We start from the raw sequence: 27905 nt of genomic DNA on the forward strand, positions 1-27905 counted from the left end.
GCGCCAGGGCCGGGGGGGCAGCGAGGGGAGAGGGGCAGGGGGAAGGAGCTGCTCCGAGCTGGGGAGGGGGCATGGCCAGCCCTGCCCTGCCCGGCCCTGGCCACCCCCAGCCCCCACAATGGCCCCATTGCTCCGCCAGGGCACCAGCAAGGGCCCCGGAGAGGGGGAATGCTGGGGATGGAACAGTGCGAGCAGTGAGAGCAGCCTGGGCAGCCGGGCTGGAGGTGTCAATCAGCGGGCAGGGCAGAGCCGAGGGGCTGGGGTGACAGGGAGGGGACAGGAGAGGAGAGGGGCTGGGGGTGCCAGGAACACGGAGCTGACGGGCTGGGGGTGACAGGGAGGGGACAGGAGAGGTGTCACTCAGATCCCCTCAGTGCCGCTCTGTGCCAAGGGCAGCGCTGGAGATCGCGGTGGGATCGAGGGCTTTGCTGCCCTGAGTGATGCTCGGAGCCGAGCAGAGCTGGACAGGAGGGCAGAGGGGCTGGGGGTGACAGGGACAGCGAGCAGAGGGGCTGGGGGTGACAGGGACAGGGAGAAGAGGGGCTGGGGGTGACAGGGACAGGAGGGCAGAGGGACTGGGGGTGACAGGGACAGGGAGCAGAGGGGCTGGGGGTGACAGGGACAGGGAACAGAGGGACTGGCGATGCCAGGCTCTTGTCCTTCCTCCGGCAGCGCCAGGGAGGGGACAGCGCCAGTGTCACACAGATCCCCTCGGTCCCCACCTCCATCCCGGGAAAGCATCCCGTGGGATCGAGGGCTTTGCTGCCCTGGGCGATGCTCAGAGCAGCAGCGGCGCAGAGGGATGCGAAAGAACAGGAAGGTTTGGGAAAAACGCGGGATGCAGAGGAGTTTTCCTGCAGGGAACAGTCGCTGCTCTGTGTGGCTGAGCCGCTGGGAGGAGAGCTGGGAGGGGGAAAAGGCTCCAGAACCCACAGGAGATGAACGGGACAGGCTGGGGAGGGACTGTGGGGTGTGACTGGGGATGGACAGAGCTGTGAGGTGTGCCTGGGGATGGACAGAGCTATGGGGTGTGACTGGGGATGGACAGAGCTATGGGGTGTGATTGGGGACAGACAGCTGTGAGGTGTGACTGGGGATGGACAGAGCTATGGGGTGTGCTTGGGGACATACAGAGCTGTGGGGTGTGACTGGGGATGGACAGAGCTGTGGGGTGTGACTGGGGATGGACTATGGGGTGCTGTGGGGTGTGCTTGGAGATGGACAGAGCTATGGGGTGTGCTTGGGGACAGACAGAGCTATGAGGTGTGATTGGGGACAGACAGAGCTGTGGGCTGTGAGTGGGGATGGACAGAGCTATGGGGTGTTGACTGGGAACACACAGAGCTATGGGGTGTGCTTGGGGACAGACTGTGGACTGTGACTGGGGACACACAGAGCTGTGGGGTGTGCCTGGGGACAGACTGTGGGGTGTGCCTGGGGACACACAGAACTCTGGGGAGTGCCCGAGCTGGCAGTGCAGCGCTCCGCTCCGGACACACGAGGGAGATGCAGCTCCTGCCACAAACCCCAATAATCTCCATCAGCCCCTCAGTGCTGCAAATGAGGCGAAATCCACGGTTTGCTTTGTGGAGGAGCAGCAGGGAGATTCGGCAGCGGGGGAGGAGGAATTTAGTGGTGGCTTTGTCACAAAGCAGTGCATCTATTTTCTTCCCTTTGAACTCCTGTTTTCCACTGCTGCCACTCGATTAAAGCCCTGCTCCTGTGGCAGATCAAGTTCTGCTCACCTTCTCCAGCAGCACATCCTTGGATCCCTCATCCATTTCATCTGCATTGAGTGAGCACAAGGCCATGCAAAGCACCTTGAACTCAAAATTTCTTTTCCTTTATCCAGAGTCTCTCTTTCCTCCAAAAGCTCTCCAGCAGCCCTGGAGCTCCTGGGGAGAAATACTCTTTGAAGAGGGGAAAAAAGGACCTGTCCTTGCTGAAGCTGCCAGGCTCCTCTTAACTCTTTAACATTAAAAGTGTTAATTAAAATGCCAAAATCTGGCGATGTTCTCATGCAAAATCAGCATGGATTTGTCCCACTGTCTTCCCACAGCATCAATCCCAGGCTTTCGGCCAGCTCTGGAGCTGCCAGCTCTGGGAATTTTCAGTCGTGAGCAGGAAATGCTGCAGGTGAGGTTTGGAGCAGCTCTGGAGGGAGGGAAGGGTGGGAGGATTGGGATTGTCCAGCCTGGAGAGGAGAAACTTCAGGGTGACCTCACTGAGGCCTTCCAGAGCATGAGGGAGCCAAGAGAATGATGGAGAGAGACTTTGGACAAGGCATGGAGAGACAGGATGGAGGGAATGGCTTTAAACTGAAAAAGAGAGGATTTGATGGATCTTGGGCAGGAATTGTTCCCTGGGAGGGTGGGAAGGGGCTGGGATGGAATTCCCAGAGAAGCTGTGGCTGCCCCTGGATCCCTGGCAGTGTCCAAGGCCAGGCTGGAGCAGCCTGGGACAGTGGGAGGTGTCCCTGCAGTGGGACTAGATGAGCTTTAAGGTTCCTCCCAACCCAAACCATTCCATGATCCTATCATTCCATGCCCCACATGCCCCCTTTGCCCTCCAGCACTTCCAGCTGGGCTCTGGCAGATCCTGTGACTCCAGAACTGCACATCTCCTCACCTCCATCCCTCCCTTTGCATCCTCATTTTTATCAAACTCCCTGTGCTAATCGATGTGGGGTTTTGAAAAATCCCTTCCATTTCATTGGGACTCTCCAGAAGCAGAATTCCCTTTCCCAGCCCTTCCTCAGGCTCCCCCTTTTCCCTGGCAGCAGCAGCAGCTGCCCAATCCCTGGCTGGCAGCAGGAATGTGTGCTGGCAGCCCCAGCGCCAAGCTCGGCAGGGATTTCTCACCCTGCTGGCAATAAATGGAATATTTCCCTCCTCAGGGCTCTCTGGGTGTTGTTTGGGTTCTCCTGGAGGGGAAATCAGTTGGGGGAAACCAGTTGGGAAGGACAGATGGAGCATTAGGAAGGACAGCCAGAACGTTTCCCACTGAACATTTCCCACTGAACATTTCCCACTGAACATTTCCCACTGAACAATTCCCACTGAACAATTCCCACTGAACATTTCCCACTGAACATTTCCCACTGAACGTTTAACAATTCCCACTGAACATTTCCCACTGAACAATTCCCACTGAACAATTCCCACTGAACATTTCCCACTGAACAATTCCCACTGAACAATTCCCACTGAACAATTCCCACTGAACATTTCCCACTGCCAGCCCGGGATGAGCAGGATTTGGGCTCGAGGGAAGCAGGATCTCAGTTCTGGGAGCTCCAGGAAAAACCTGGGAATTTCCTGGAGCTCTGTGCGCCATCTGGGAAGGCAGAATGGACCCAGAGATTGGTGTCCCAATGCCACCTCCTGCTGCCAAGGCTGTCACCTCTTGTCCCTTCCACAGAGCAGCAAATGCCCCAAGCCAGGGCTGAACTGGGTGGGAAGGTTTGGACAGGGGACATGTGGCTGTCCTCACACCTCTGGGAGCAATCCAGGGGCTCTGGCAGCTTGGATTTCTGTTCTTGGATTTATTTGGAATATTTACATATATTTATATTTTTATATTCATTTGAATTTCTATAATATAATATAATATAATATAATATAATATAATATAATATATAATATAATATATAATATAATATAATATAATATAATATAATATAATATAATGCTATCATGTTGCATTATTTTATTTATTTATTATATTTATTCCCTCAGCCCTGTCCCTTTGGGGTGGCACTGCCAGGCCTGTGGTGCCCTCAATGCTCCCAGCACCAGCCTGGGCCACATTTTCCAATATTTTTCACACATCCAGGGCTAATTTGGGTGTGGAATGCTCAGGGACACAAGGAAAGCTCTGTGTGTCTCTCCCAGGACGAGGGGCAGTGCAGGGGGAGGAATATTTGCCGTGCAGAGCAGGGTCACACCATAAACCAGCTTTTCATATCTGCAGGAAATTCCTGATCGTTCTGCACCTCCTTCCAGCCAGACCCAAACCCAGCTTGGGGGAAGCAGCCACAAAAAAATATATATTTCATGTGGGGAAGGCAAAGCCAAGCCTGTGTTTGCAGTGGGCTTGTAAAGGAAAGATGCTCCAAATGATCTATCTTGGAAAAATAAACATTATTTTTAACCCTTTTAAACTATTATTTTTAACCCTATTTCTCCTAAACATTATTCTTAGCCTTATCCTCACACCACAAACCAGTTTCTCCTATCTGCAGGAAATTCCTGATCATCCTGCACCTCCTTCCAGCCAGACCCAAACCTGGCTTGGAGGTTTGGAAAGAAAACACATTTAATTTGGGGAAAGAAAACACGTTTAATTTGGGGAAGGCAAAGCCAAGCCTGTGTTTGCAGCTGGGCTCTAAAGGAAAGATGCTCCAAATGATCTATTTTGAAAAATAAACTTATTTTCAATCCTGTTTCTCGGGCTGCACTGCAGCTTCATGCTGTCCCTGCTGCTGAGATTTCCCTGTCTTGCTTTGCCATGGATCCATCAGGGAATATTCGCTGCTGGATTCCATTTCTGGAGCATCCAGTTGGAACCTCTGCATTTAATTCCATAAAAAACCAACACAAAAGAGCCTCTGCTGCAGCCCTGCTGTGCTGGGAACACTGCTGGAGGCACCAAACAGGAATTTTGGGGAGCAATTTTGGGATGTGACAGCAGCCCTGCTGGCACAAGAGCTCATTTGAGTGTTTGCCCAATTCTCCTTTTATTTCCCCCGAATTTCCCTCCTGGAGAGGTGTTACCTGCTGGGACCCAGGAATCCTAAAACTGGGAACAATCTGCTCCACAGGGGTCTAAAGAGGGAAATCCTGTCCCGTAGATTGTGGGGAAAGAAAATTAAAATCTTTTTTTTTAACAAGAATGGTGATAAATCTGTAACAAAGAGCACCTTTGGGTGAACTCAGGCAGGGGGACACCCTGATGTCCTGCCCTGGGACAAAGCCACCATGTCCAGATCCTGCTGTTTGCCCTTTCCAGGAGCTGAGGATACAAACCACATGCCAGGAGCTAGGACAGGACCTGCAGATCCCTCTGGATCCTCGCAGAGCCCAGGGCTGCTCCAGCATCATTCCAAGGAGAATTCCAAGGAGAATTCCAAGGAGAATTCCAAGGAATGGCGCCTTGGCTGGCAGGGAATGTGAGGATCACAGGGAGGAACTTGGAAGCTTCACCTCATAACCAGCAGGGATTTTGCAGTGAAGGATTTAAGGTGAAATTCTTGTTCCCCTGCTTTTGCTCCCGAGGATTTCTTTAGGACATTCCTTTAGGATGCTCCTTTCCCTTTGGGGACACCTGTGTGACACTGGGGGCTCCGATTTCCCAGCTGGGATGTGCCTGGCGCCTTCCAAAAGCCCCCCAGTTTTGTTTTCTTCACGATTAACAAATCCACAGGCCTCATGTGACTTTGTAGATGACTTCCCACATTCAGAGAGCAGGAAGGAAGCTGAGCTGCTCTCGCTTCGCTTTCCGTGGGACGCCAGCAAACCCGACCTCATCACCTCGGCAGCGCTCAGAGGGACCCGAAAATGACCCCCAAAACCCCCCCTGAGCCCCCAAAATGCTGCTGCTTCAGCATCAAGACAGCGACGGTGGCTCTGGGGGTTTTCCACATGGTGAGTTGTGGGTCTGGGAGGGGAACAGGGAGAGGGAGATGGGAAAAGAGAGGTGGGAGCTCTGCAGGAGGTGTGGTTGTTGTGGATCATTCCAGCTCCCTGACACTGGAATGTTCTCTGTTCCTGAAAGGGAAACCCAGTGGTGGAAGAGGGATGGACAAAAGAAGGTGGTGGAGGACAGGGAGAAGCGGAATTTGCTGGGATGGGAGGGGTTTTTAGGCGTTTTTATTCCTGGCTCTGCCAATTGGAGCTCAGGGACACTTGCTCTGCTTCCTGTTTTCTTGCTTAGTGCAGGAGTTCCTATCTGAGGGTAGGCTGGAGCTGCTGGGTGGGAATGTGGGAATTGGTCCCTGGAGGGATTTGGGAGCTGGATGTGTCACCAAAACTGCAGGAAAAACAAAACCCTCCAACAACATTTTAATGTCAGAGAGTCAAGGCATTACTTTATTCTCTGGCCAGGATGTTGCTCTGGCCAGGATGTACCACAGAAATCATCTCATCCACACACAGCCCGGCTGGGCAGAGAGAATCATTCCATCACACATGGATTTTACTGGATTCTTCAGATATTTTATACAGTAAAAATACACAGAAATGCACTGGGTCAGTGTTCATTGGGCCAGAGCTGAGCAAACCCCCAGGATTCAGTTTCCCATTGGATCTGAATCTCCTCACCTCTGATGTTAATTACATTTTTCATTCTCCAATTTCCCTCTCAGTCCTTTCCTGCCCAGATGTCTTCAGCCCTGCTGCAGGTAGCTGTTTGTAGATAGCCACTGCTGGCTGCTGATGTTCTGCCGAGAGCTCTTGATCTTTTGGGTTCCTCCAGTCTGTTGATATGTTGAGTTCATCAGACCTCACCTGCTAGAACAATGCCCTGGAGAGAAACCTGAAATTCCTTTTCCTGGGGTAAAGACAAACAGAACCCTTTGACTAAATTTAGGAAAAAATTTTAAACTGCTGTATTTTCCAGCAGATGAGCAGAGGGTGTGGGGCAGAGCTGCCCTCTGTCTCTTTTCGGTTTCCATTGGGATCAGGGCTGTGGCTCCCAGGCAGGTGGAGGAGCTGCTCAGGGCAGGGATGGCAGGGCAGGAGAGCCTGGAGGTTCCTCTCTCCCACGCTCCTGAGGGGCTCTAGGTGTTTCAGCCACCCTCAGGATGTGGTTTCTTGCACAGCTGGATTATTAAAATAATCCTGTGTCACTCTGGGTGTGCACAGCCAGGGTTTGGGGCCTGCAGGGTGACAACAGAGCTCTCACACCTTCCTTGGGCAGGACAGGGACACTGGGGGGACCTGAGATATCCCATGGGATGGCAGCTGTGGCAGGGGAAGGACATTCCATGGTCTCCCTGCTTCCCTGGAGCAGCAGGAACTGAGCCATCCCTTTTCCCTTGGAAAACAGGGTACTCTTGGATTATTTTGTCTCATTTCTTTAAAAGATTTCACACAATATCACCCATTTCTTCCCCCCTGCCTCTTCCATCCCTTTCTGCTGGTACTGCAGCTGGGCAGAGGGAGGGAAAGGGGAAAGGGGATTTATCCCTTGGCTGATTTGCTCCCTCAGTGCTGGGGGTTTGGATCAGGATAAATCCCTGCTGCAGGGCCCAGGGATGAATCCCAGCCGTGCTGGGCCAGGGCAGTGCCATCAAACATGAGCTCCCAGGCTCTGTGACAGCGCCTTGTCCTCCCACAAATCAGCTCTGCTCCACTGCTGATCCCTTCAGGGACAGCTGGGATAAATCCTGAGAATTCTGGGACAGACAGGGAAGGAGAAGGATGTTGGGGAAGATGAAATAGGAAAGCCTTATAGATATGATGACCTTGCAAAAGATGCTGAGGATATGGAATATATGAGCGAGATTGAAATGAAGACAAGGTTCGAGTTGTAGAGTAACTAAAGAACAGTGGTATGGCCAAGGAAGGTAATTCCCCTTCTTGATAGAACAATGCCCTCTGCCCAGGCAGGTCCAAAGGTCAGAGCAGACCCTGCCTGCCTGGTAGAAATCCCAAAAAAGGCAGTTTTTTAAGGTTTGAAACATGACCCTGTATGGTAATGTGATGATTCTTACAGGTTGTATGTAAATGCTGTAGAGTTTGTAGCTTGTCTTAGATTGGTTAAAGGGAATTAGAATATTCAACAGAGAAGATGATTTATTGCATTGTAAACAGCAAATCGCTCTTTTTTACTCTCTTTTACTCTCTTCTTTCTGCTCTCTCTCTCTCTCTCTCTCTCTCTTTTCTCTGGCCTGCTTTGGGCTGCGTCTTGCAGCCCAGCAGGCCTCTCACACCCACGCTCTTTCGCAATAAACCCTCACGTTCTAAAACTCATCTTTAGAGATCTCTTGTCCCTATTTTTATCCCCATAACTAAACCCCACGGAGTTCCCTCCTTACAGAAGGAGGGGAATGAGGAGAGGATGGAGTTGTGTGATTACCTGGCACTGGGAGGTGACTTGGGGGTGACTTTCAAGGAGGAGTTTGTCCTGTTGATCACGAGCAGAGCTCGAGGTGTCTGACAGAGAGATTCAGCACTGTCACTGTTGAACCACTAGCAGAGAGAAGTAATTCAGGTTCTCAGTGTGGCATAAAGAGATATTTTATTAATTAATTCCAACTTATATAGACTTTCAGAGGTCACCCAGATTGGTCAGTCAGAAACCTCCCCCTAGGCCTGACTGGCCAGGCCTGAACTGTCCACATCTCGAGACACTGTTTCAATAACATCCAAACTTTATCTTTGTTTATAAAAACACAAGAAGAAGAGAGAAAAGAATTCTCACAGGAAAAGTCTGTGCTAGCCACACAGCACCAGGGCTGGGAGTTTGCTCCTGTGGAAGAACAGAATTAATTTCCTGCTGGTCCTTGACTGGAGCCTTGGGAAGCAGCAGCTGCACCTTGTCTGCTCCTTTTCACTGAGATGAGGAGTGTGTGTCCTCTGAAGGCTCCAGCTGGAGGAGACAAGACAGGGCTGGGGAGAGGCTGGGAATCGAGCAGCTGGAAGTGAAATCTCCGATTTTAAACCTGCTTTTGTCCTGCTGTGACACTGCAAAGGGAACTGGGGATTGTCTGGTTTGGGTGAAATGGGAAGTTCTTGGTTTCTGCTGGAGCTGAGGGGAGGAGCTGTGGTGGGAGCAGCTGAGCAGGGAGTGCAGGGCAAGCACCACATCCCTCCTCCTCCACCTCCTTCCAAAGAGAGCTCTGCAGAGGATTTATCCCCTTGGATGGCAATTCCCTGCAGGAATAAAGGCAGATCCCACACTCCAGCTGCTGCAGAGGTGTCCTGGCTTGGCCTGGAGATCACTGCCTGCTCCCAGCTCAGTTCATTCCTTCCACACAAAACGGAAAATTTTAAACCAACTTTTGCCTTCAAAGTCCCCTGAATCTCTCAGGCTGGGCTCGGGTTTCCTGCCCTGTTCTTATCTGGTGTGACTGCAGTCAGTTTGGGTTGTGTGGCTCATTTCAACAGCAGCCAGGAAACCAGGGGCTCTTTTTTGTCTGGCAGACACCAGAGAGGTTTCTTCACATTGAAATTCAGCCTCTGGGTCTGCTCTTTTGGGTTTGCTGTCCTGCTCTGTGGGATTTTCTGTCCTTTTCTATGGGATTTACTATCCTGAGCTATGGAGTTTGCTGTCCTGCTCTGTGGGGTTTGCTGTCCTGCTCTCTGGGGTTTGCTGTCCTTCTCTATGGGATTTGCTGTCCTTCTCTCTGGGATTTGCTGTCCTTCTCTCTGGGGTTTGCTGTCCTTCTCTCTGGGGTTTGCTGTCCTGCTCTATGGTATTTGCTGTCCTTCTCTGTGGGATTTCTTGTCCTGCTCTGTGGGGTTTGCTGTCCTTCTCTCTGGGGTTTGCTGTCCTGCTCTCACCCTCTTTTCTTTCAGGAACAAAACTGACATTTAAGGCTCAGCTTACCCATTTTGCTCAGGCCTCCTTCATAGTGCAACCTGAAAAAGCAATTTCTGCCCACATTTCCCCCATTAGCAATTGAGGGCTTGGACCCCCAGCAGCAACAGGGGAAGCAAAACCCCTCTGGGAATCGGAACACAGAAGCTCTCAGAGCCCTGGCAGGCAGGTGTGCTCTCTGTGTGTCTCCATTCCGAGGTCCCTCCCATCCCAGGGGACACCAGCAGCTGGAAGGACACTTTGGATCGATGCAATTTCATCCCTGACAGCGTTCAGAGCTGCCATGGGAGCTGAAATGCTGTTCCATCCAGCTGAACTCGTGTTAACTTTGTCGTGTCCTCCTCTAATGAGCTCTGGATATTCCTCCTTTTCCCGGCAGCTCGCGAGCAAATTGCAAAGTTCGTTTGCTGCGTGGCAAAAAAAGGGGAAGATGTCAGAGTGGCTCTTGAACAAGCTGGTGTCACACAGGTCCAGGGAAAACCTGACACGTCCTTCCTTCTAATTCAGACTCTGGACAGAATTTGAAATTCTAAGGGACAGGGGTGGCACAGGGGTGGCACAGGGGTGGGACAGGGCTGGCACAGGGCTGGCACAGAGGTCCCAGTCCCCTCGGTGGCAGCAGTGAGGCTCGGTGGGTGCTCACTCTGGCAGTGCCCCAGCTCTTCTGGAAGCTGCACCTGCAGCTGGGGGCTCAGAAAGTTGGGGATTTTGGTTCCCAAGTGTTTCCAGGATTTCTGCAGCTGACACACAGACAGGGAGAGGGGCTGTGCTCAGCTCCTGTCACTCCCAGCCTCTTCCCCTTCCCGGGGCAGCACAGAGCCTTCTCTCCCTTTGCAGGGCAGCTCAGCACCCCTGGCTGGGCATTCCTGCTGCCCAAACTCTGCCTCGATCCCTCTGAAAACTCAGCCTCATCCTCTGCTGCCTGCCCAGCCCCAGCCCCTGCAGCAGCTGCTTTTGAGGCGCTCCCAGCACCCCAAGCTGGCAAACACGAGCTCAGACCGCAGAGTTCCGCTTCCTCCTCCTCGCCCACGGTGCTTTCGGGGTGGTGGTTGGGGTGAAAGGTTGGTGGAAAAGTTCTGTCAGCCCTGCCCGAGCTGGGGCTGATCTGGGGGGCAGATAGGGCCTGGCTTGCTTGCTTTTCCCTTTCCTTTCCTTTCCTTTCCTTTCCTTTCCTTTCCTTTCCTTTCCTTTCCTTTCCTTTCCTTTCCTTTCCTTTCCTTTCCTTTCCTTTCCTTTCCTTTCCTTTCCTTTCCTTTCCTTTCCTTTCCTTTCCTTTCCTTCCCTTCCCTTCCCTTCCCTTCCCTTCCTTCCCTTCCCTTCCCTTCCCTTCCCTTCCCTTCCCTTCCCTTCCTTTCCCTTTCCTTTCCCTTTCCTTTCCTTTCCTTTCCTTTCCTTTCCTTTCCTTTCCTTTCCTTTCCTTTCCTTTCCTTTCCTTTCCTTTCCTTTCCTTTCCTTTTCTCTTTCTTCCTTTCCTTTCCTTTCCTTTCCTTTCCTTTCCTTTCCTTTCCTTTCCTTTCCTTTCCTTTCCTTTCCTTTCCTTTCCTTTCCTTTCCTTTCCTTTCCTTTCCTTTCCTTTCCTTTCTCCTTTCCTTTCCTTTCCTTTCCTTTCCTTTCCTTTCCTTTCCTTTCCTTTCCTTTCCTTTCCTTTCCTTTCCTTTCCTTTCCTTTCCCTTTCCCTTTCCTTTCCTTTCCTTTCCTTTCCTTTCCTTTCCTTTCCTTCTTTCTATTATGGAATGGGTCAGGCTGGGAGGACCCCAGGGTGTCACTGGTGTCACCTCCCTGCCCAGCAGGGCCATGCCTGAGCTCAGGGCACAGCAGTGGCCATGTGGCTCTGCAATATCCCAGCGAGGACACTGCAGCCCTCTCTGGGCTCTGCTCAGCTCTGCCCAGGGCAGAAGTTGTGCCTCCTGTGCAGGAGAATTGCTGGGCTCAGCTCAGTCCCTGCTGCTCCTCTGGGGACACTGCTGGGACCTGCTGGGACCTCCCTGCACCCAGGGACACCCAGGGATGGACAGGGATGGACAGGGATGGACAGAGAAGCTGTGGCTGCCCCTGGATCCCTGGCAGTGTCCAAGGCCAGGCTGGAGCAGCCTGGGACAGTGGGAGGTGTCCCTGCCATGGAATGAGGTGATCTTTCCCATCCCTTCCACCCCAGACCTTTCTGTGATTCTGTCATTCCATGGAGATCTCCCAAAGCTGGGCTCAGACATGGATTTTTCCCTGCACCTCATCCCTCTGTGAATTCAGAAGTTCAGGGCTTGGACTGACCCACAGCTCTGGATCTGCCTCCATCTCCCAGCTTGTTAAACTCAGGATAGAATGAACTCTGGAGTCTGGATTTGATGGTCAAATTGGAAAACTTGGAGAAAATAATTCCGGTTCATTGTGAAAAAAGAACATTTGGAGATTTTCCTCAAATAAATCAAAGAAGGAAAGTGGTGGTTTTGCCAATGAAGTAGCACAGCTACGCTTCCAGGGAGATCTTGATTCTTTTTGTGTTTCTTTTCACACTTTAGAACATTGGTATTGCATTTCCCTCTACTCTGGAGCAAAATGCAATTTGGAAACGTAAAGCCAGGATAAAAACCATTGAGACAAAACCCATTGACTTTGCCATTCTCCATCCTCCTTCTGCTGGCAGTTAAATCCAAAACATGAATAAACAGATAACTTCCATCCCACTATTTCCCAGGATTTACACCCTTCCTGTTTGGCTCACTTGGAGACTCATCCATCCAACGTTCCCTGGAGATCAATTCAGCAGTGGGAATTCATCCCAAGGCCCCTGAGTTGTGCCTTTTGCTTTGTCCTCCAGGTCATGAGTGTCCTGCTGCTGATCGAGTATTCCCTGGAGGTGTCCAACGGGAAAGGCTTCTGCAAGGACCTGGACAAGGATTACTACAGAATTGGTGAGTCCTGGGAATGCTGGGGAGCAGCTGGGAGCACAGAGGGATTGCTCCCCCTGCCTTTTCCACCCGAGAAAATAGGAATTCTGGGTTAAAGCTCAGGAAGGGATTTAGGCTCTGTTTGGGGGTTGATTTAGGCCAAGGCTGTGTGGGTTTGGTGGAGTTTAATGTGGAGCCCAGAGGAGTTTTTATTCAGTGGATCAGTTTGAACCCTCAGCCCAAATTCTGCAGCACCTCAGCTCCCTCTGGAGTCCTCTCTGGATTCCCCTGGCCATCCTGGACTCCCTGCCTCTCCCTTTTCCCAGCTGTGGATCATCCCAGCCTCACACACTCCTGACTTTGTTCCCATTCCGGGCATTTCCAGGGAAACACTGGAGTGTCTGAGAACTCCTCAACGGACAGAGACCTCGGGTGGGAAAAATCCCATCCCACACTGATCCTCTGGATGTGTGGGCTGTGTGACAGTGCCATCCCTCCATGCCATGGAGCCATTCCCATGGGACCATTCCCATGGATCCATTCCCACAGAGCCATTCCCATGGATCATTCCCACAGAGCCATTCCCATGGATCATTCTCATAGATCCATTCCCATGGATCATTCCCACAGAGCCATTCCCATGGATCATTCCCATGGATCATTCCCACTGAGCCATTCCCACTGAGCCATTCCCACGGATCCATTCCCACAGATCCGTTCCCACAGAGCCATTCCCATGGATCCATCCCACTGATCCATTCCCATGAATCCATTCCCACGGGGCCATTCCTATGGATCCATTCCCATGGATCCATTCCCATGGATCATTCCCACTGAGTCATTCCCATGGATCATTCCTATGGATCCATTCCCATGGGTCCATTCCCACAGAGCCATTCCCATGGATCATTCCCATGGATAATTCCCACGGATCCATTCCCATGGATCATTCCCATGGATCCATTCCCATGGACCATTCCCACAGAGCCATTCCTATGGATCTCCTGCCTCCCAACTGGACAGATCCACACCAACCCCCTCCCTCCCTGCTTTAACCCCCATTTCTGGACTTTCCCAGCCCCTGGTGGTTTTTCCAGAACACTGGTGGCTGGAAGAGGCAGCCAAGCTGTTCCACAGCTCACAATTCCCAAAGGATTGAATTCCTACAGGAGGATCCAGCTCAGATCCTTGCAAAGACCTGGAGCTGTCTCATGAGGTGCCACCTCAAAAACCCAACTGCCCTCACCTCAAATATTGCCAAACCAGGATATTCCACATGAGCTGTTTGGAAATAACAAGTGCAGGGGAGATTTCCTTCCTGGAGTCACTTTTTGGGGTAAAACCACGATAACTTTTTGGGGTAAAACCATGAGTTGAGATAACCCTGGAGAGCAAAGAAGGAACCCAAGGTCCCCCTCTGCCCTGGGCATCCCCACAGAAGGGAAAACACAGAAAATTGCTGTTCTCTGCTTTTCCAGAGTTTGTGTGGAGAAAAAGAGGCTGAGGACAGACCTGTGCACATTCCAAACTCTCCTGTGCCCAGGGTGGGTGTCAGAAATAGGGAAAATCACCTGAGCAGGACTAGGCACTGTCTGGTGGAATGTAAAAGCTGGATTCATGTTTTTCCAAGGAAAGAGGCACCGCTGGGATGCCCCAGGGCTGTTCCACATCAGCACTCCAGGGTTTGGTTCATGGGAAAGAGTCATGGAATGGTGTGATGTCGCTGTTGAGCCGCTAGCAGAGAAAAAGACCCGGGTTCTCAGTGTGACAAGAAAGAGCGAGTTTATTATTTTGATTTCAATACATATAGACTTTTCAGAGGTCACCCAGATTGGTCAGTCAGAAACCTCCCCCTAGGCCTGATTGGCCAGGCCTGAACTGTCCAAATCTTGAGACACTGTTTCAATAACATCCAAACTTTATCTTTGTTTATAAAACAAGGAGGATGTTCTCACAGGAAAGACCTGTGCTAGCCACAGTGTGGTGTGGGAGGGACTTTAATCACTCAGCTCCAAGGTGAAGGGCATCAGCAATGAGAAAAAATGGGAATTGGGGTGAGTCCTGCTGATCAGAGCCCGAGCAAGGAGCAGCGCCATGCTTCCCACCTTTCCCACGGAGCGTTATTCCCAACTATCCCCGTGGGCTCAGCTCAGCCCCCAGTGCAGGCTGGAAAGCCAAACCCCTTCCTGCAGAGCTGTGCTGGGATGGCCTCAGGGAATAACCCAGGAGGGGCTGGATCAGCTCATGGGAACAGGGAACATCCATCGGCTCGTTCCCGTCAAAGGTGTTCTCACTTTCCATTTCTGACGGGAACCCAAGAGCTTGGCGCAAGTGTGACCTCAAGGGCTTCCTTCCTCTTTCTGTGCAGGCTTGCTTTGCTGTTTTGTGGGGGTTTTTTGGGTTGTTTTTGGGTTTGGTTTGGGTTTCTGTTTGTTTGTTTGGGTTTTTTGTTCGGCTGGGTTTTTTGGTTTGGTTTGTTTGTTTGTTTGTTTGGGTTGTTTTGGGGTTTTTTGGGGTTTTTTGGGGGCGTGGTTTTTTTTCATTTTTGTTTTTTGGGGTGGGTTTTTTTGGTAGGGTTTATTTTTTGTTGGTTTGGTTTGGTTTGGTTTGGTTTGGTTTGGTTTGGTTTGGTTTGGCTTTAATTTTATTTTTCTGGTTGTGTTTTTGTTGTTTTTTCTCCGTGGCACCAACCCATCCCTGCTGCCAGCAGAGAGGATGACTCTGTTCTCTGGGAACAAACAGGAGGCACACAGCTCGTGGATGGTTATTTCCCCTTAGTTTTCCTTTTCTTTCCATCCCTTTGTGTTTGGGGGGTTTTATTCCTTTTTTATTTTGTCTGGGGGGGTTTGATCCAAGTTCTGCTTGGAAAATCCAGCTGGGAATTAGCTGGCAATGGCCACTTGCCCAGTTAATTAGGGATCCTGCCAGGAGAGCTGGGGCTGGAGCCCAGGGAGAGAAAATTCTGGAAAACAGAGCTGTCCTGGAGCCAAGGAAACACCAGGATGGGGAGAGAAATCCTCTCTGGGCAAACTCAGAGTGTTGGTGCTGGGAGAAACATCGGGGAAAAGGCTGTGGGAGCTTGGGATTTAATAGGATTGGGATTGGATCCTTTGGGAAAAGGCTTTGGGGGTTTGGGCTTTAATGGGACTGGGATTGGGATTGGGATTGGATCCTTTAGGAAAAGGCTTTGGGAGTTTGGGATTTAATGGGATTGGGATTGGATCCTTTAGTAAAAGGCTTTGGGAGTTTGGGCTTTAATAGGATTGGGATTGGATCCTGTAGGAAAAGGCTGCAGGAGCTTGGGATTTATTGGGATTGGGATTGCCTCCTTTAGAGAAAAGGCTTTGGGAGTTTGGGCTTTAATGGGATTGGGATTGCTTCCTTTAGGGAAAAGGCTTTGGGAGTTTGGGATTTAGTGGGACTGGGATTGGATCCTTTAGGAAAAGGCTTTGGGAGTTTGGGATTTAATAGGATTGGGATTGGATCCTGTAGGAAAAGGCTGCAGGAGCTTGGGATTTATTGGGATTGGGATTGCCTCCTTTAGAGAAAAGGCTCTGGGAGTTTGGGCTTTAATGGGATTGGGATTGGGACTGGGATTGGATCCTTCAGGAAAAGGCTTTGGGAGTTTGGGATTTAATGGGATTGGATCCTTTAGGAAAAGTCTTTGGGAGTTTGGGATTTATTAGGATTGGATCCTTTAGGAAAAGGCTTTGGGAGTTTGGGCTTTAATAGGATTGGGATTGGATCCTGTAGGAAAAGGCTGCAGGATCTTGGGATTTATTGGGATTGGGATTGGGATTGGCTCCTTTAGGGCCAGTCCCACAAAGGCAGGCTCTGGCTCCTTTGCCCAGCTGTGTTTCTGTAGGGTTTCTGCTGTTCCCATTAATCTCTAGCTCTTTGTGCACCACATCCCAGCCTTGGTTCTGCTCCCTGCTCCTCAAAGGTGGGGCTGTTGTTGGAATTCTAGCTTTTCCGCAGCCCTGGGAGCAGAAGGGAAGCAGCAGTGGCTGCCTGTGGAATGAGCTGCCCTTTGGGCTCCTGATTTTCCCCACGAGGCAAAGCCCTTTCCCCACAGCCCCCCCTGCTTTCATTTGGGGTTTGCTGGATTTGGGAATTCTCAGCTCCTTCCCGACATTTCTTCCTCCTCTGTGTCTCAATTCCCGCAATCTGGGGAGGAACAGCTCCTGCTCTTGGGGTTTTTATCAGGTGATGAGGAAAACCTTTTTTCCTGGATTGCACCATCCCAAGCCTCCTTTCCCCATGGAGGCTAAGTGGGTTTTTGGATCATTTGGATCATTCCCTTGTATTCCACCCCTGCCCTGCTGCTCTCTCCCACCTCAGGAGCAGCTTTTTCGGCTCCTTAAGGCATTTCAGCCTCTCCAGAGGGATTTTCCCTGAGGAAAGAAGAGGCTCTTGGTGCTGGGGGAGGAAGTTCTGCTTTCCACACCGAAGGTTTCCCGTCAGCAGAGCTCATTCCTGGAGGAGAGTCAGCAGAGGAATTAAAAATCCCTTTTGTATCAATCGAAGTGGATTGAAGTGGCATTGAAATGAGCTCTCTGTGAGCAGAGGGAGGTGGCAGAGGTGACACTGCTGGTGCCACCTGCCCAGATGGGGCTCAGCAAGGTCTTCTCCAGAGCTTCTCAGGGTTATTTTTAAATTAATTTTGCAGCCTGGGATATTGAACATTTCAGCCCTTGGTTCCCTTGAGCTCAAAACCTGCGTGGCCTGGTGGATGCAGAAACTTCAAAGAGAGATGGAAAATGGGTGTAAAAAGGGGAAAGAGGGTGAACTCAGCTGCATGGCATGAATTCCTCCACAGACACCATTTTTTGTGCCAGGTTTAACTCTCCCTCAGAGGTGTGATGGAGCTGGGACACCTTTTGGTGACGTGGCATTGCCTTTTGTCCTTTCCTTTGTCGTTTCCAGCTGATATCACCACCAGTTTCCTGCTGATCCTGATGCTGTTTGTCATCAGCGTCCACCTCCTGGTCGGCGTGCTCAAGGTGAGTTCGCCACAAAGGACATTTCAGGAGGGAGGGTTTGGATGGGGCTGACTGGAATTGTGGTCCAAAAAAGCAGGTGAACCCCCCAGAATCACAGAATCACACAGAGGGGAAAAAAAGCAGATAAAAATCTGATTCCAGAGGTGGGGAGAGAGTGGGAGAGAAGTTTTTCATGCTCCTGTGAAGAACTTCAAACACCCAGATTTACCAAATCTGGGCAACATTTCCATCCAGCCTGTTTGGGTGTGAAGAAAAGGAGATGTTATGGTTTAGAAATGTTTTCCTGCCTCATTTCCTTGCTCTGTAGCAAGGCAGGTCCTGTGAGAGTGTCGCTGTTGAGCCACTAGCAGAGTAAGAAGACCCGGGTACAAAGTGGCATCCAGAAGAAAATTTTATTATTTAATTCCATCTTATATAGATTTTTCAGAGGTCACCCGGATTGGTCAGTCAGAAACCTCCCCCTAGGCCTGACTGGCCAGGACTGGCCACATCCCAAGAAACTGTTTTTAATAAAATCCAAACTTTATCTTTGTTTATAAAATGCAGGAAGAAAAGAGAAAAAAGTTCTCACGGGAAAGGTCTGTGCTGGCCACATGAGAGAGCTGTCACTGCCCTGTGACACCAGGGACTCATTTCCCAGTTTGGAAGGAGGAATGAGCAGGGCTTGGGGTGGAAACCCCAGAAGTTGATGCTAGTAGAGTTCTAAGTACTAAACACCACCCAAATCACGCAGTTCTCCCTCTGCAGAGGTCAGTTTTAGGGACAGCAGAATGAAAGCTGACAGGATCAAGTGCCAATGTCACAGAGTGAGAGTTCACAGGGATTTTCCAAAGGGGTGAAAAACATTGGTGTTGATGCCCTTTCTTCCTCTGGATCAGCTGGCACTGAAACCAGCTGCAGACATTCCAGGGACAGGTTTATTCCTGGAGCAGCACTGAAGTCCTTCCAGGTGCTGAGAGCTGCTCTCATTTCCCCCTTGGAACGGGAATAACCAGCTCTGCTTTCCCTCCTCAGAAGAGGGAGAAGTTCCTGATCCCCTTCCTGGCCCTGCAAGTCATCGATTTCCTCCTCAGCCTGCTGACCATGTTCAGCTCCTTCATCCAGGTGCCAGCCATGATCTCGGTGTCCTCCCTGCGCCACACGGTGGGTGACAGCTCCTCTGGGGCTGCTGGTGTCCCAGCAGGTGGGGATGTTTGGGATGAGGGGCATTGCTGGGGCTGTGGTTCTTTGGGGAATCCTTTAGGATGGAATAAAGGGTCACTGCCTTGGGCTGTGGTTTGTCATGGAATCACTTAGGATGGAATAAAGGATCACACCCTTGGGTTGTGGTTCCTCAGGGAATCCTTTAGGTTGGAAAAGACCTTTAGGACCCTGGAAGGTTGGAATAAAGGGTCATTACCTTGGGCTGTGGTTCTTAATGGAATCACTTAGGTTGGAGTTAACCTTTGGGATCCTGGAAGGTTGGGATAAAGGATCACTACCTTGGGTTGTGGTTCTTCAGGAAATCATTTAGGATGGAGTTAAGGGTTGTTACCTTGGTCTGTGGTTTTTCATGGAATCATTTAGGTTGGAGATAACCTTTGGGATCCTGGAAGGTTGGAATAAAGGATCACTACCTTGGTTCTTGGTTCTTCATGGAATCATTTAGGATGGAATTAAGCGTTGTTACTTTGGGCTGTAGCTCTTCATGGAGTCCTTTGGCTGGGATAAAGGGGTTGTTACCTTGGTCTGTGGTTCTTCATGGATTCCTTTAGGTTGGAAAAGATCTTTAGGATCCTGGAAGGTTGGAATAAAGGGTCATTACCTTGGGTTGTGGTTCTTCATGGAATCATTGAGGTTGGAATGAAGGGTCACTTCCTGTGAAGCATCTACAGGAGTGACCCAAGAGTGTCCCCAGGGTGACCCAATAGTGTCCCCAGTATAACCCAATAGTGTCCCCAGTATAACCCAATAGTGTCCCCACTGTTACCCAGTCCTGTCCCCAGTGTAACCCAATCCTGTCCCCAGTGTAACCCAGTCCTGTCCCCACTGTAACCCAGTCCTGTCCCCAGTGTAACCCAGTACTGTCCCCACTGTAACCCAGTCCTGTCCCCACTGTAACCCAGTCCTGTCCCCAGTGTAACCCAGTACTGTCCCCAGTGTAACCCAGTACTGTCCCCACTGTAACCCAGTCCTGTCCCCAGTGTAACCCAGTCCTGTCCCCAGTGTAACCCAATCCTGTCCCCAGTGTAACCCAATAGTGTCCCCACTGTAACCCATTCCTGTCCCCTCTGTAACCTAATCCTGTCCCCACTATAACCCAGTCCTGTCCCCTCAGCAGGGCCATTCCAGGATGCCTCTGCTGGCTCTGCAGCTGCTGGATTTCTGCCTGAGCATCCTCACGCTGTGCAGCTCCTACATGGAGGTTCCCTCCTACCTCAGCCTGCAGCCTGCTGACAATGGGGTAGGTCTGAGCAGCTCAGCTCCTTTTCCATGCTGGCAACTCCTGGAAATTCCATTCCATGGCTGGGAAGCTTCCCTGACCCCTCTGGAGCAGCCAGACCTGCTCAGTTTGGCATCAAAGAGGGTTTTCCGTGTTCTCCTGCCTGACAGCTTTCATGTTCCTTGAAAACCCACCTTGTTGTTCCTTGCAGGAACCTGATGGATGCAAACTGCAGAGCAAAAGGATTCTGCCTGTGTGGAAAACACAGCACATTTCATCTTTATTAAACAGCCATGCTTTTAGCTCTCAGTTCAACAGGGCTTTGCCCACAAACAGCAGGAGGAAAAGGACATTTGTGGCTGAGACTTTGTCCCTTTCCCCCAGGGCTCCCTGCCAACCCTGCAGAAGCTGCCAGCAGAGGAATACACCAAAGTGATGATCACCTTCACCATCGCCTTCCTCGCTGTGCTCTTCCTCAAGGTAAAGGCTCTGGAGAGGCTGGAATGAGGTTCACCTGGGAAAATTGGCTTTAATTCTCTCCCAAATCCACCTCGTTGGGCTCTCCTTGGGCACAGTGGGAGCTCCTCAGTGGGGTTTGTCCAAATCTCTCCCCTGACACCTCAAAGGTGAGTTATAAAGCCAAATCTCCAAAAATTCCCCCTGCCCAGAGGGATGAAATGGCTGAAAGCAAACACAGCAAAGTCCTCTGCTAGAATGGGCCAAAATAAATGAGATTATGGAGCAGCAGAGGAGATTCCCACTGGGGTGAGTGGCTGTGCCCCCACTGAGGGGAGCAAAGTTATCCACACTGATATTCCCCAAATTAATTAAAACCAGGAGCTGCCAAACCCTGCTGGTGCCTCGGGAAGCTCCACTGCGAGAGGAGTTTTATTCTTTTATTGCTTCAGTGGCTCAGAGAACTGATTTTTCACTGAGGGCTTTCAGCCCCACGAAGAAAACCAGATTTTTCCAGGTGCTTGGGCAGATTCTGCCGCAGCAAAAATGCTGCTTGTGAGCTGGAAAACATTTCATATTCTGAGACTTCCAGATAAGCCAGCGTGGAGTAGAGAGTTTTGTATGGATGCACTTCAGCCATGGCTTTAAAATATCTTTGAATATTTGCCTGCAGTGTGCAGTGGCAGTGGAGATAACCCTGAGCCCCAGCTGGCAGAAATTCCCCGAGCTGGAAAATGGTGTAATTTGAATTTTTGCACAGCTTCTCCCACAAAACTGCTGGAGTTGCAAGGACTTCTTGTGCTGGGGTTGTAATGGGAGGGATAATGAATCCCCAGGACTCCTGAGCTGCTGAAAACCCCAAAAAGCCATCGGGAATCCCATCAGGAATCCCATCAGGAGCTCCATCCTGTAATCCCAGTCCTCTCCTCTTGCATGGACAACAAACCCATTTTCAGGATTGTTCCTGCAGCAACACCAAACTCCTCAGTCCTAAAAAGGCCACTTGGCCCATTTGGGGCACATTGGTCTCAGTTCACTGAAGCCCCAAACCGAGGTGGTGTTTAAATCGTGTTGGACAGGATTTTTGCATAAATTACCATGTTTAATGAGGCAGCACGAGCAGTGATTGCCCTGACACTGCAACCTTCCTGTGTTTGCTGCTGCTTCCCTGGCAACTGACACTGGCTGTCCCCAAATGGGGATCTGCTGTCCCCAAATGGGGATCTGCTGTCCCCAAATTGGGATCTGCATCCCACCCCAGGGTGGAGCTCAGCTAAAGGGGGTTCAGATGGAGAAGAGAGAGGTTCCTGCCCCTCTGACTGCTCTGCTCAACCTTCCAGCAGGAAAGAATTCCAGCTGGGAATCTCCTCTCCTCTCCTCTCCTCTCCTCTCCTCTCCTCTCCTCTCCTCTCCTCTCCTCTCCTCTCCTCTCCTCTCCTCTCCTCTCCTCTCCTCTCCTCTCCTCTCCTCTCCTCTCCTCTCCTCTCCTCTCCCTCTCCCTCTCCTCTCCTCTCCTCTCCTCTCCTCTCCTCTCCTCTCCTCTCCTCTCCCTCTCCTCTCCCTCTCCTCTCCCTCTCCTCTCCTCTCCTCTCCTCTCCTCTCCTCTCCTCTCCTCTCCTCTCCTCTCCTCTCCTCTCCTCTCCTCTCCTCTCCTCTCCTCCTGTGCCAGGAGAGTATCCTGGTTGGAATTTTCTCCTCTCCTCTGGCAGTGCAGGGTTGTCTCTGTGCTAACAAGATCGGCTGTTCAAAATTCCTTGGAAAAAAGTATTCCAAGGGCAGGGAGGTGCTGGCATTGCACCATTCAGGCGATTCCCTGGGCTGATCTGAGTATCCACAAGTGATCCCAAATCCATGGAATGGTTAGGGCTGGATGAGCCCAAGGTCACTCCCTGCCTTCCCATGGCTCTGTGCTGATGGATTCTGCTCCAGGCAGCCTCTGCCTGCAGGGGTCAGGGCATTAAATGGCATTAAATGGCATTAAATGGCATTAAATATCATTAAATATCATTAAATGGCACTAAATGCAGTGCAGCACCAACCTGGCACTGCAGCAAACCCTGCCAGGATCAAAATCAGGGAATGCATTCCTTTGTTTTATGATTTTAATTTATTTCAGGATCAAAACTGGGGAATGCATTCCTTTGTTTTATGATTTTAATTTATTTCAGGATCAGAATTGGGGAATGCATTCCTCTGTTGTATGATCTTAATTTATTTCAAAACCAAAATCAGGGAATGCATTCCTTTGTTTTATGATTTTTATTCACTTTAAAATCAAAATCATTGCTATTTAATGGACAGAGAAAACTGATCGAAATCAATGCCATTGATTTTAATTTAATTTTTCAATTTCCTGGGTTTGTTTTCCTGGTGAGTGGGGGTTTCTATCCAGTTTTAGGACAGCTCCATATTTCCCTCTGGATGAAGAGGCTCTGGAAGCAGGAAGGGTTTTACACTATTCCCAAAAGGCACTGAAAGTTTGGATTTACCTCCTCATCCCTTGAATTCCGGATTTCTCCCAGCTCAGCCATTTCATCCCTTTTCTCTTTGCCTTGTCTCTGTGCCACCACAAACACCCCTCATTGTCCCTGATTTCCCCCCGTGGCTTTGGGATCTGTACCTCCTGTGTTTTTCAGGGATTTTTTTCCCTGCAAATCCCGCCTGTTCCCAAGCACACTCCCAGGCCAACACAAACACCAGGCACACGACTGCTCGGAGCAGGAAAATATTGATTTACCAGGGCAGCTCCCACAGACTCTGCTTCTCTCCCCACCCCACAGCCCCTCAATGATCCCTTTTTCCCAGACAAGCCCCATTCATCCCATCCCATAACTCCAGGAGGTGCTGGCAGGGCAGTGGAATTATTGCAGGGATGGAGTTTTGCTGGATGAAGGAACTTTTTGGGATCTCTGTTGTGACACCAAAGTGCTGAGTTCCTTCCCTGCCTCGGGATATTGTGCTTTCCAAGGTGTCCAATGTTTTATTTAGTGGGATTTATGATTAATCCCTTTATATTTACTGGATTTCTGGGTTCAGTCCCACACTGGTTTGGGACTGATTGCTCCAAAACAATGGAATTTCCACATTCCTGGTCAAGGATGGAGAGGCTGATTTCAACCTCTGGGATCACAATCCCAACATTCTCCCTCCAGGGAAAAGAGCAAGAAAATCCCACGCTGGTGGCAAAGGTGGAAATGTCCCTTTGGACCTGCAGTGCAATGGGAAAATCCCTTTTCCTTCCCCTTTCCCTTCCCCTTTTCCTTCCCTTTCCCTCTTTTCCAGGCCTACATGTTCAAGTGTGTCCTGAGCTGCTTTAGGTACATTAGAGCCAGCAACAGGGAGGAGCAGCAAGTGGATCCACAGGCAGTGGAAAAGGTGAGGAAAAGTGAATTTGCTCCTGGTGATCCTTATCCCCACTTTTTGGGGTCTGAGGGATTTCCCAACCGGGTGCTAATTAAGGTTTTAATTACATTAGAGCCTTTGGATTTTACTTCAGTATAAAATCTTTCAAAGTCGATTTGTAGGGAAGGTGAGACTCAGGCTTTGGTAGATGAATGGGAATTGATCTCCTGTAATCTCTGATCGGGGAATTTGGGGTTCATTCCAGATGCACTTTGGTTTCTGTGACCCCATAACCACTGATCAAATCCTGTAATCCCACAACCAATCAAATCTTGTGACCCCTTTACCACTGATCAAACCCGTGATCCCATAACAAATCAAATCCCCATGACCCCAAAACTACTGATCAAACCCTGTGATCCCATAACCAGTCAAATCCTGTGACCCCATACCTACTGATCAAACCCTGTGATCCCATAACCAATCAAATCCCCGTGACCCCATAACCATTGATCAAACCCTGTGATCCCATAACCAGTCAAATCCTGTGACCCCATAACTACTGATCAAAGCCTGTAATCCCACAACCAATCCAATCCTGTGATCCCATAACCAATCAAATCCCCATGACCCCATAACTCTGCTCTTCTCTTCCAGGCCGTGCTGCCATCCTATGAGGAAGCTCTGGAATTGCCTTCCAAGGATTCCCCCCTGGAATTGCCTTCCAAGGAACCTCCCCCTCCCTACATCCCAATCTGAGCCCTGCCTGGGGGGTGGTGACTCGAGTGCTGCTGGAGCCTCATCCCTTCCCAGCACATTCCCAACCCTCCTTTTAGGGCCATTCCCAGTTTGTCCCAGTCCTGCTGGATCCTGCTGGGGAACCTCTGGAACTTCATCCCACTCTGGCAGATTCCCAATCCTCCTTTTAGGGCCATTCCCAGTTTATCCCAGTCCTGCTGGATCCTGCTGGGGAACCTCTGGACCCTCTCCCCTCCTGGCAGATTCCCAATCCTCCCTTTAGGGCCATTCCTGGTTTATCCCAGTCCTGCTGGGGAACCCCTGGACCCTCATCCCACTCTGGCAGATTCCCAATCCTCCCTTTAGTGCCAGTCCCAGTTAATCCCAGTCCTGCTGGGCAGCCCCTGGACCCTCATCCCACTCTGGCAGATTCCCAATCCTCCCTTTAGGGCCATTCCCAGTTTATCCCAGTCCTGCTGGGCAGCCCCTGGACCCTCATCCCACTCCAGCACCTCACCCTTGGCACTTCCAAGCCCCTGTTCCTGATTTCCCAGCCCTGGCCCTGATCCCATCCCCGGAATTTGGCTGCTGTTGGGCTCAGGGTGGCTCTGTTGTCACCTCTCCCAGCTGGCACCTTCAGGAGGTGGAACTGGGGGTGAGCAAGGAAGGGATTTCCTCTGGGGTGAGCCAGCCCTGCAGCTCTGCCAGCCAGAATTCCCAAAGCCAAGGGATCAGCCAGGAATCCCCCAGGAATTGCAGCTCTTTCCCTGCTTGTGCTGAGTGACAGCGACCCAGAACATCCAGCCTGCCCGTTTCACACCCCAAACTGCATCCCTCCTGCTTTTAGCGGGACTCGGAAGGCAAGTTGCAATTAAAATCAACATGTTAATGGCTTCCAACCTGTGTGTGGTTCTGAGGGATGGAGGGAATGTTTGATTCCTCAAAAAATGAGTTAGCAAAAAACTCAAGGTGCTGCGACCTTGGCCTGAGGTTATCTCGTGTTTGTGCTGCTCACAAAGGAAAAGCTGATCTTCCCATTTAATTTCCTCTCCAAAGCTGCTTCTTTCTGCCTTCTCAGCGGCAATAGGGATCTGTTTGCTGCTCCCAGGGACTCTGCTCAGACCCAGCCCTGCAGATGCACCTGGAATTCAGCACCTGCTGCCCTTCTGGGATCATTTCCTGCCCTTCTGGGATCATTTCCTGCCCTTTCAGGATCATTTACTGCCCTTTCGGGATCATTTCCTGCCCTTTTGGGATCATTTCCTGCCCTTCTGGGATCATTTCCTGCTCTTCTGGGATCATTTACTGCCCTTTTGGGATCATTTCCTGCCCTTTCAGGATCATTTCCTGCTCTTTTGGGATAATTTCCTGCCCTTTTGGGATCATTTCCTGCCCTTTCGGGATCATTTCCTGCCCTTTCGGGATCATTTCCTGCCCTTTTGGGATCATTTCCTGCCCTTTTGGGATCATTTCCTGCTCTTTTGGGATCATTTCCTGCCCTTTCAGGATCATTTCCTGCTCTTTTCAGACATCTCAGTGGGAATGAAGTGTGCTTGGCTTGGTGATAACCATTCCAGGCTCATGCACAAACCAGGCTTCCTGGGAATATTTAACAGCAAACTTCAAGGGGATATTCACAGAGGATGAACCAGAAATGTGGTGCTGCTCCTGCTCTTTTCCCTGGCAGTGCATTTCTGTCACAGGGGATGAAGAGGATGATGTTGGTTGTGTATTTTTGAGCTGATTTTTCCCATCAAGGGGTGCTAATTCCCTTTTTCTCTGCTTCAGCTCCTTGCTCTGGGCGCCAGGATGCTCCACAGCACCCCTGGAGTCTGGGAGGGAACCCCAAACATCATCCCAGTGGCTCCAGGGCTTTTAAACACACCCCAAAATCACCCCCAAAAGCACAAACCACTGCAATCACCCGAGAAGAAAATGATTTTTCTGCCCCCATGTTTAACTGTGGAATTAACCTGGAATTCCAGCAGAAAATCTTGCAGAAAAACCCAGATTCTTGCCTCAAGGACCAGCCCAGCCTCCTGCTTTATTCTGGGGAGAGATTAAAAATGATCTTTGAATTGGGAATGATCAGTTGGCTCCAGAACCTTCCACACTTCTCTGGGGCCATGAGGACCTGGCTGGAGCTGTTCTCATCTCTCACCAGCTCCAGCTTTTCCCTTCAGAAAGCACATCCTGCCCGAAATATTCCCTGTCAGAGTCTGGGATGCTGTGGGACAGCTCTGGGACATTCCTCCCACCACCTGGGGCTGCCCAGAAGGGAAATGCTGGCAATTCCCTCAATTCCTAACCCAGCACTGTGATCCTACCAAATCCAGTTCCAACCCCTCCTCCGTCTCTTCCAATGGTTTGGATTCTCCCTCTGATTAAATTCCCACCAATAATGGGGAATTTTGGCTGTTTAATCAGTCCCTGAGCCTCTTGATTGTTTTAATTGTTTAAATTGTTTTAATTGACTTTGATGACAGAGCTGGAGCTGTTCAAATGTGCTCAGGGCGTGTCTAGGGCTTGGTTTAAACCCAGTCTGGTCTAGCTGAGCTCTAAAACCAGCCCATCTCTGGCCTGGGGCATCTCCAGGGCTCAGCATTCCAGAATTCCCTGGGAGAGCCTGGCTCCAAACGCCCCAAACCCCATAAAATGTATGGATTTATTGTGAGCTCCCAGCCAGGGCAGGGCTGAGCTCCAGACAGGAATTGGGGTTGGTTTTGGGCAATGTCCCAAACAAACCCAGCCCAGCCCGGCCCTGGCTGCTCACGAGTCCCACCATGGCCCTGTCAGGGCTTGGGGCTGAGAAAAGACCCTTTTGAACAGCCCTGTTATTCTGGTTTTGCCTCTCCAAGCTGATTTATTGGTGGCAGTGTGAGCAGGCTGAGCACACAAAGATCTCAGTGCTGCTCCACGTGGGTTTTAGTGCAGAGGAGGAAGGAGCAGCAACTCCCTGATGGAGAGAGAGCATGGAATTGATGCTCTGAGCTGAGGATCTCAGCACAGGTTAATAAAAAGGTCCTGACTGCAGCAGCAATGTGACCCCCCATGGATCATGGATTTCCCCAGACACCCCAAATCCCACCCTGTGCATCCCTGGCAGTGCTGTCCAAAGGCTCCTGCAGCTCTGGCAGCCTCAGGCTGTGCCCATTCCCTGGGCAGCCTGGGCAGTGCCAGCACCCTCTGGGGGAAGAACCTTTCCTGATCTCCAGCCTGAGCTGCCCGGGGCAGTTCCCAGCTCCAGCCATTCCCTGTCCTGTCCTGTCCCAGAGCAGAGATCAGAGCTGTTCTCGGGAGGAGCTGCAGATCCCTGAGCTCTCTGCTCCAACTGGACATTCCAAGAGCCCTCAGCTGCTCCTCCAAACCCTTCCCCATCTCCCTGTCCCTCCTTTGCTGCTCTCCACCATCTTTAGACCTTTTTCCTATTGTGACAGCCAAAACTGCCCAAAGGTTTTGAGCCACACCAGCTATTCCTAGCATGGAAACAACCTCAGGGGCTCCAGGATGGAGGAA

The 27905-nt window shown here is 50.8% G+C and overlaps 1 protein-coding gene across 3 annotated transcripts; it reads left to right on the plus strand.

Moving 5' to 3' along the window:
* Positions 1 to 5459: 5459 nt before the first annotated feature.
* LAPTM5 (lysosomal protein transmembrane 5) lies at positions 5460 to 25288 on the plus strand. 3 transcript variants are annotated; one of them, XM_085081012.1, is made up of 9 exons: positions 5460 to 5645; positions 12359 to 12452; positions 17355 to 17431; positions 18446 to 18574; positions 19749 to 19874; positions 20238 to 20333; positions 23592 to 23684; positions 24309 to 24449; positions 24635 to 25288. In XM_085081012.1, exons 1-8 carry the CDS (start codon positions 5559 to 5561, stop codon positions 24408 to 24410), a joined length of 804 nt encoding a protein of 267 aa, XP_084937138.1. In that variant the 5' UTR covers positions 5460 to 5558; the 3' UTR covers positions 24411 to 24449; positions 24635 to 25288. The 3 variants fall into 3 exon arrangements, with proteins under 3 accessions (XP_084937138.1, XP_084937137.1, XP_084937139.1); XM_085081011.1 differs by having other exon boundaries at positions 24309 to 25288; XM_085081013.1 differs by having other exon boundaries at positions 5463 to 5645; positions 19752 to 19874; positions 24309 to 25288.
* The last annotated feature ends 2617 nt before the right edge of the window (positions 25289 to 27905 follow it).

Source organism: Lichenostomus cassidix, chromosome 23 (assembly GCF_008360975.1).
Source record: "Lichenostomus cassidix isolate B80296 chromosome 23, HeHo_3.0, whole genome shotgun sequence".
Classification (NCBI taxonomy): domain Eukaryota; kingdom Metazoa; phylum Chordata; class Aves; order Passeriformes; family Meliphagidae; genus Lichenostomus; species Lichenostomus cassidix.

Bases quoted from the DNA above. Each gene is read 5' to 3' on its own strand.
- LAPTM5 (XM_085081011.1), top strand. From the start codon at position 5,559: ATGACCCCCAAAACCCCCCCTGAGCCCCCAAAATGCTGCTGCTTCAGC. The intron at 5,646-12,358 runs GTGAGTTGTGGG...TTTGTCCTCCAG, and splicing joins CTCTGGGGGTTTTCCACATG to GTCATGAGTGTCCTGCTGCT. The intron at 18,575-19,748 runs GTGGGTGACAGC...CTGTCCCCTCAG, and splicing joins TGTCCTCCCTGCGCCACACG to CAGGGCCATTCCAGGATGCC.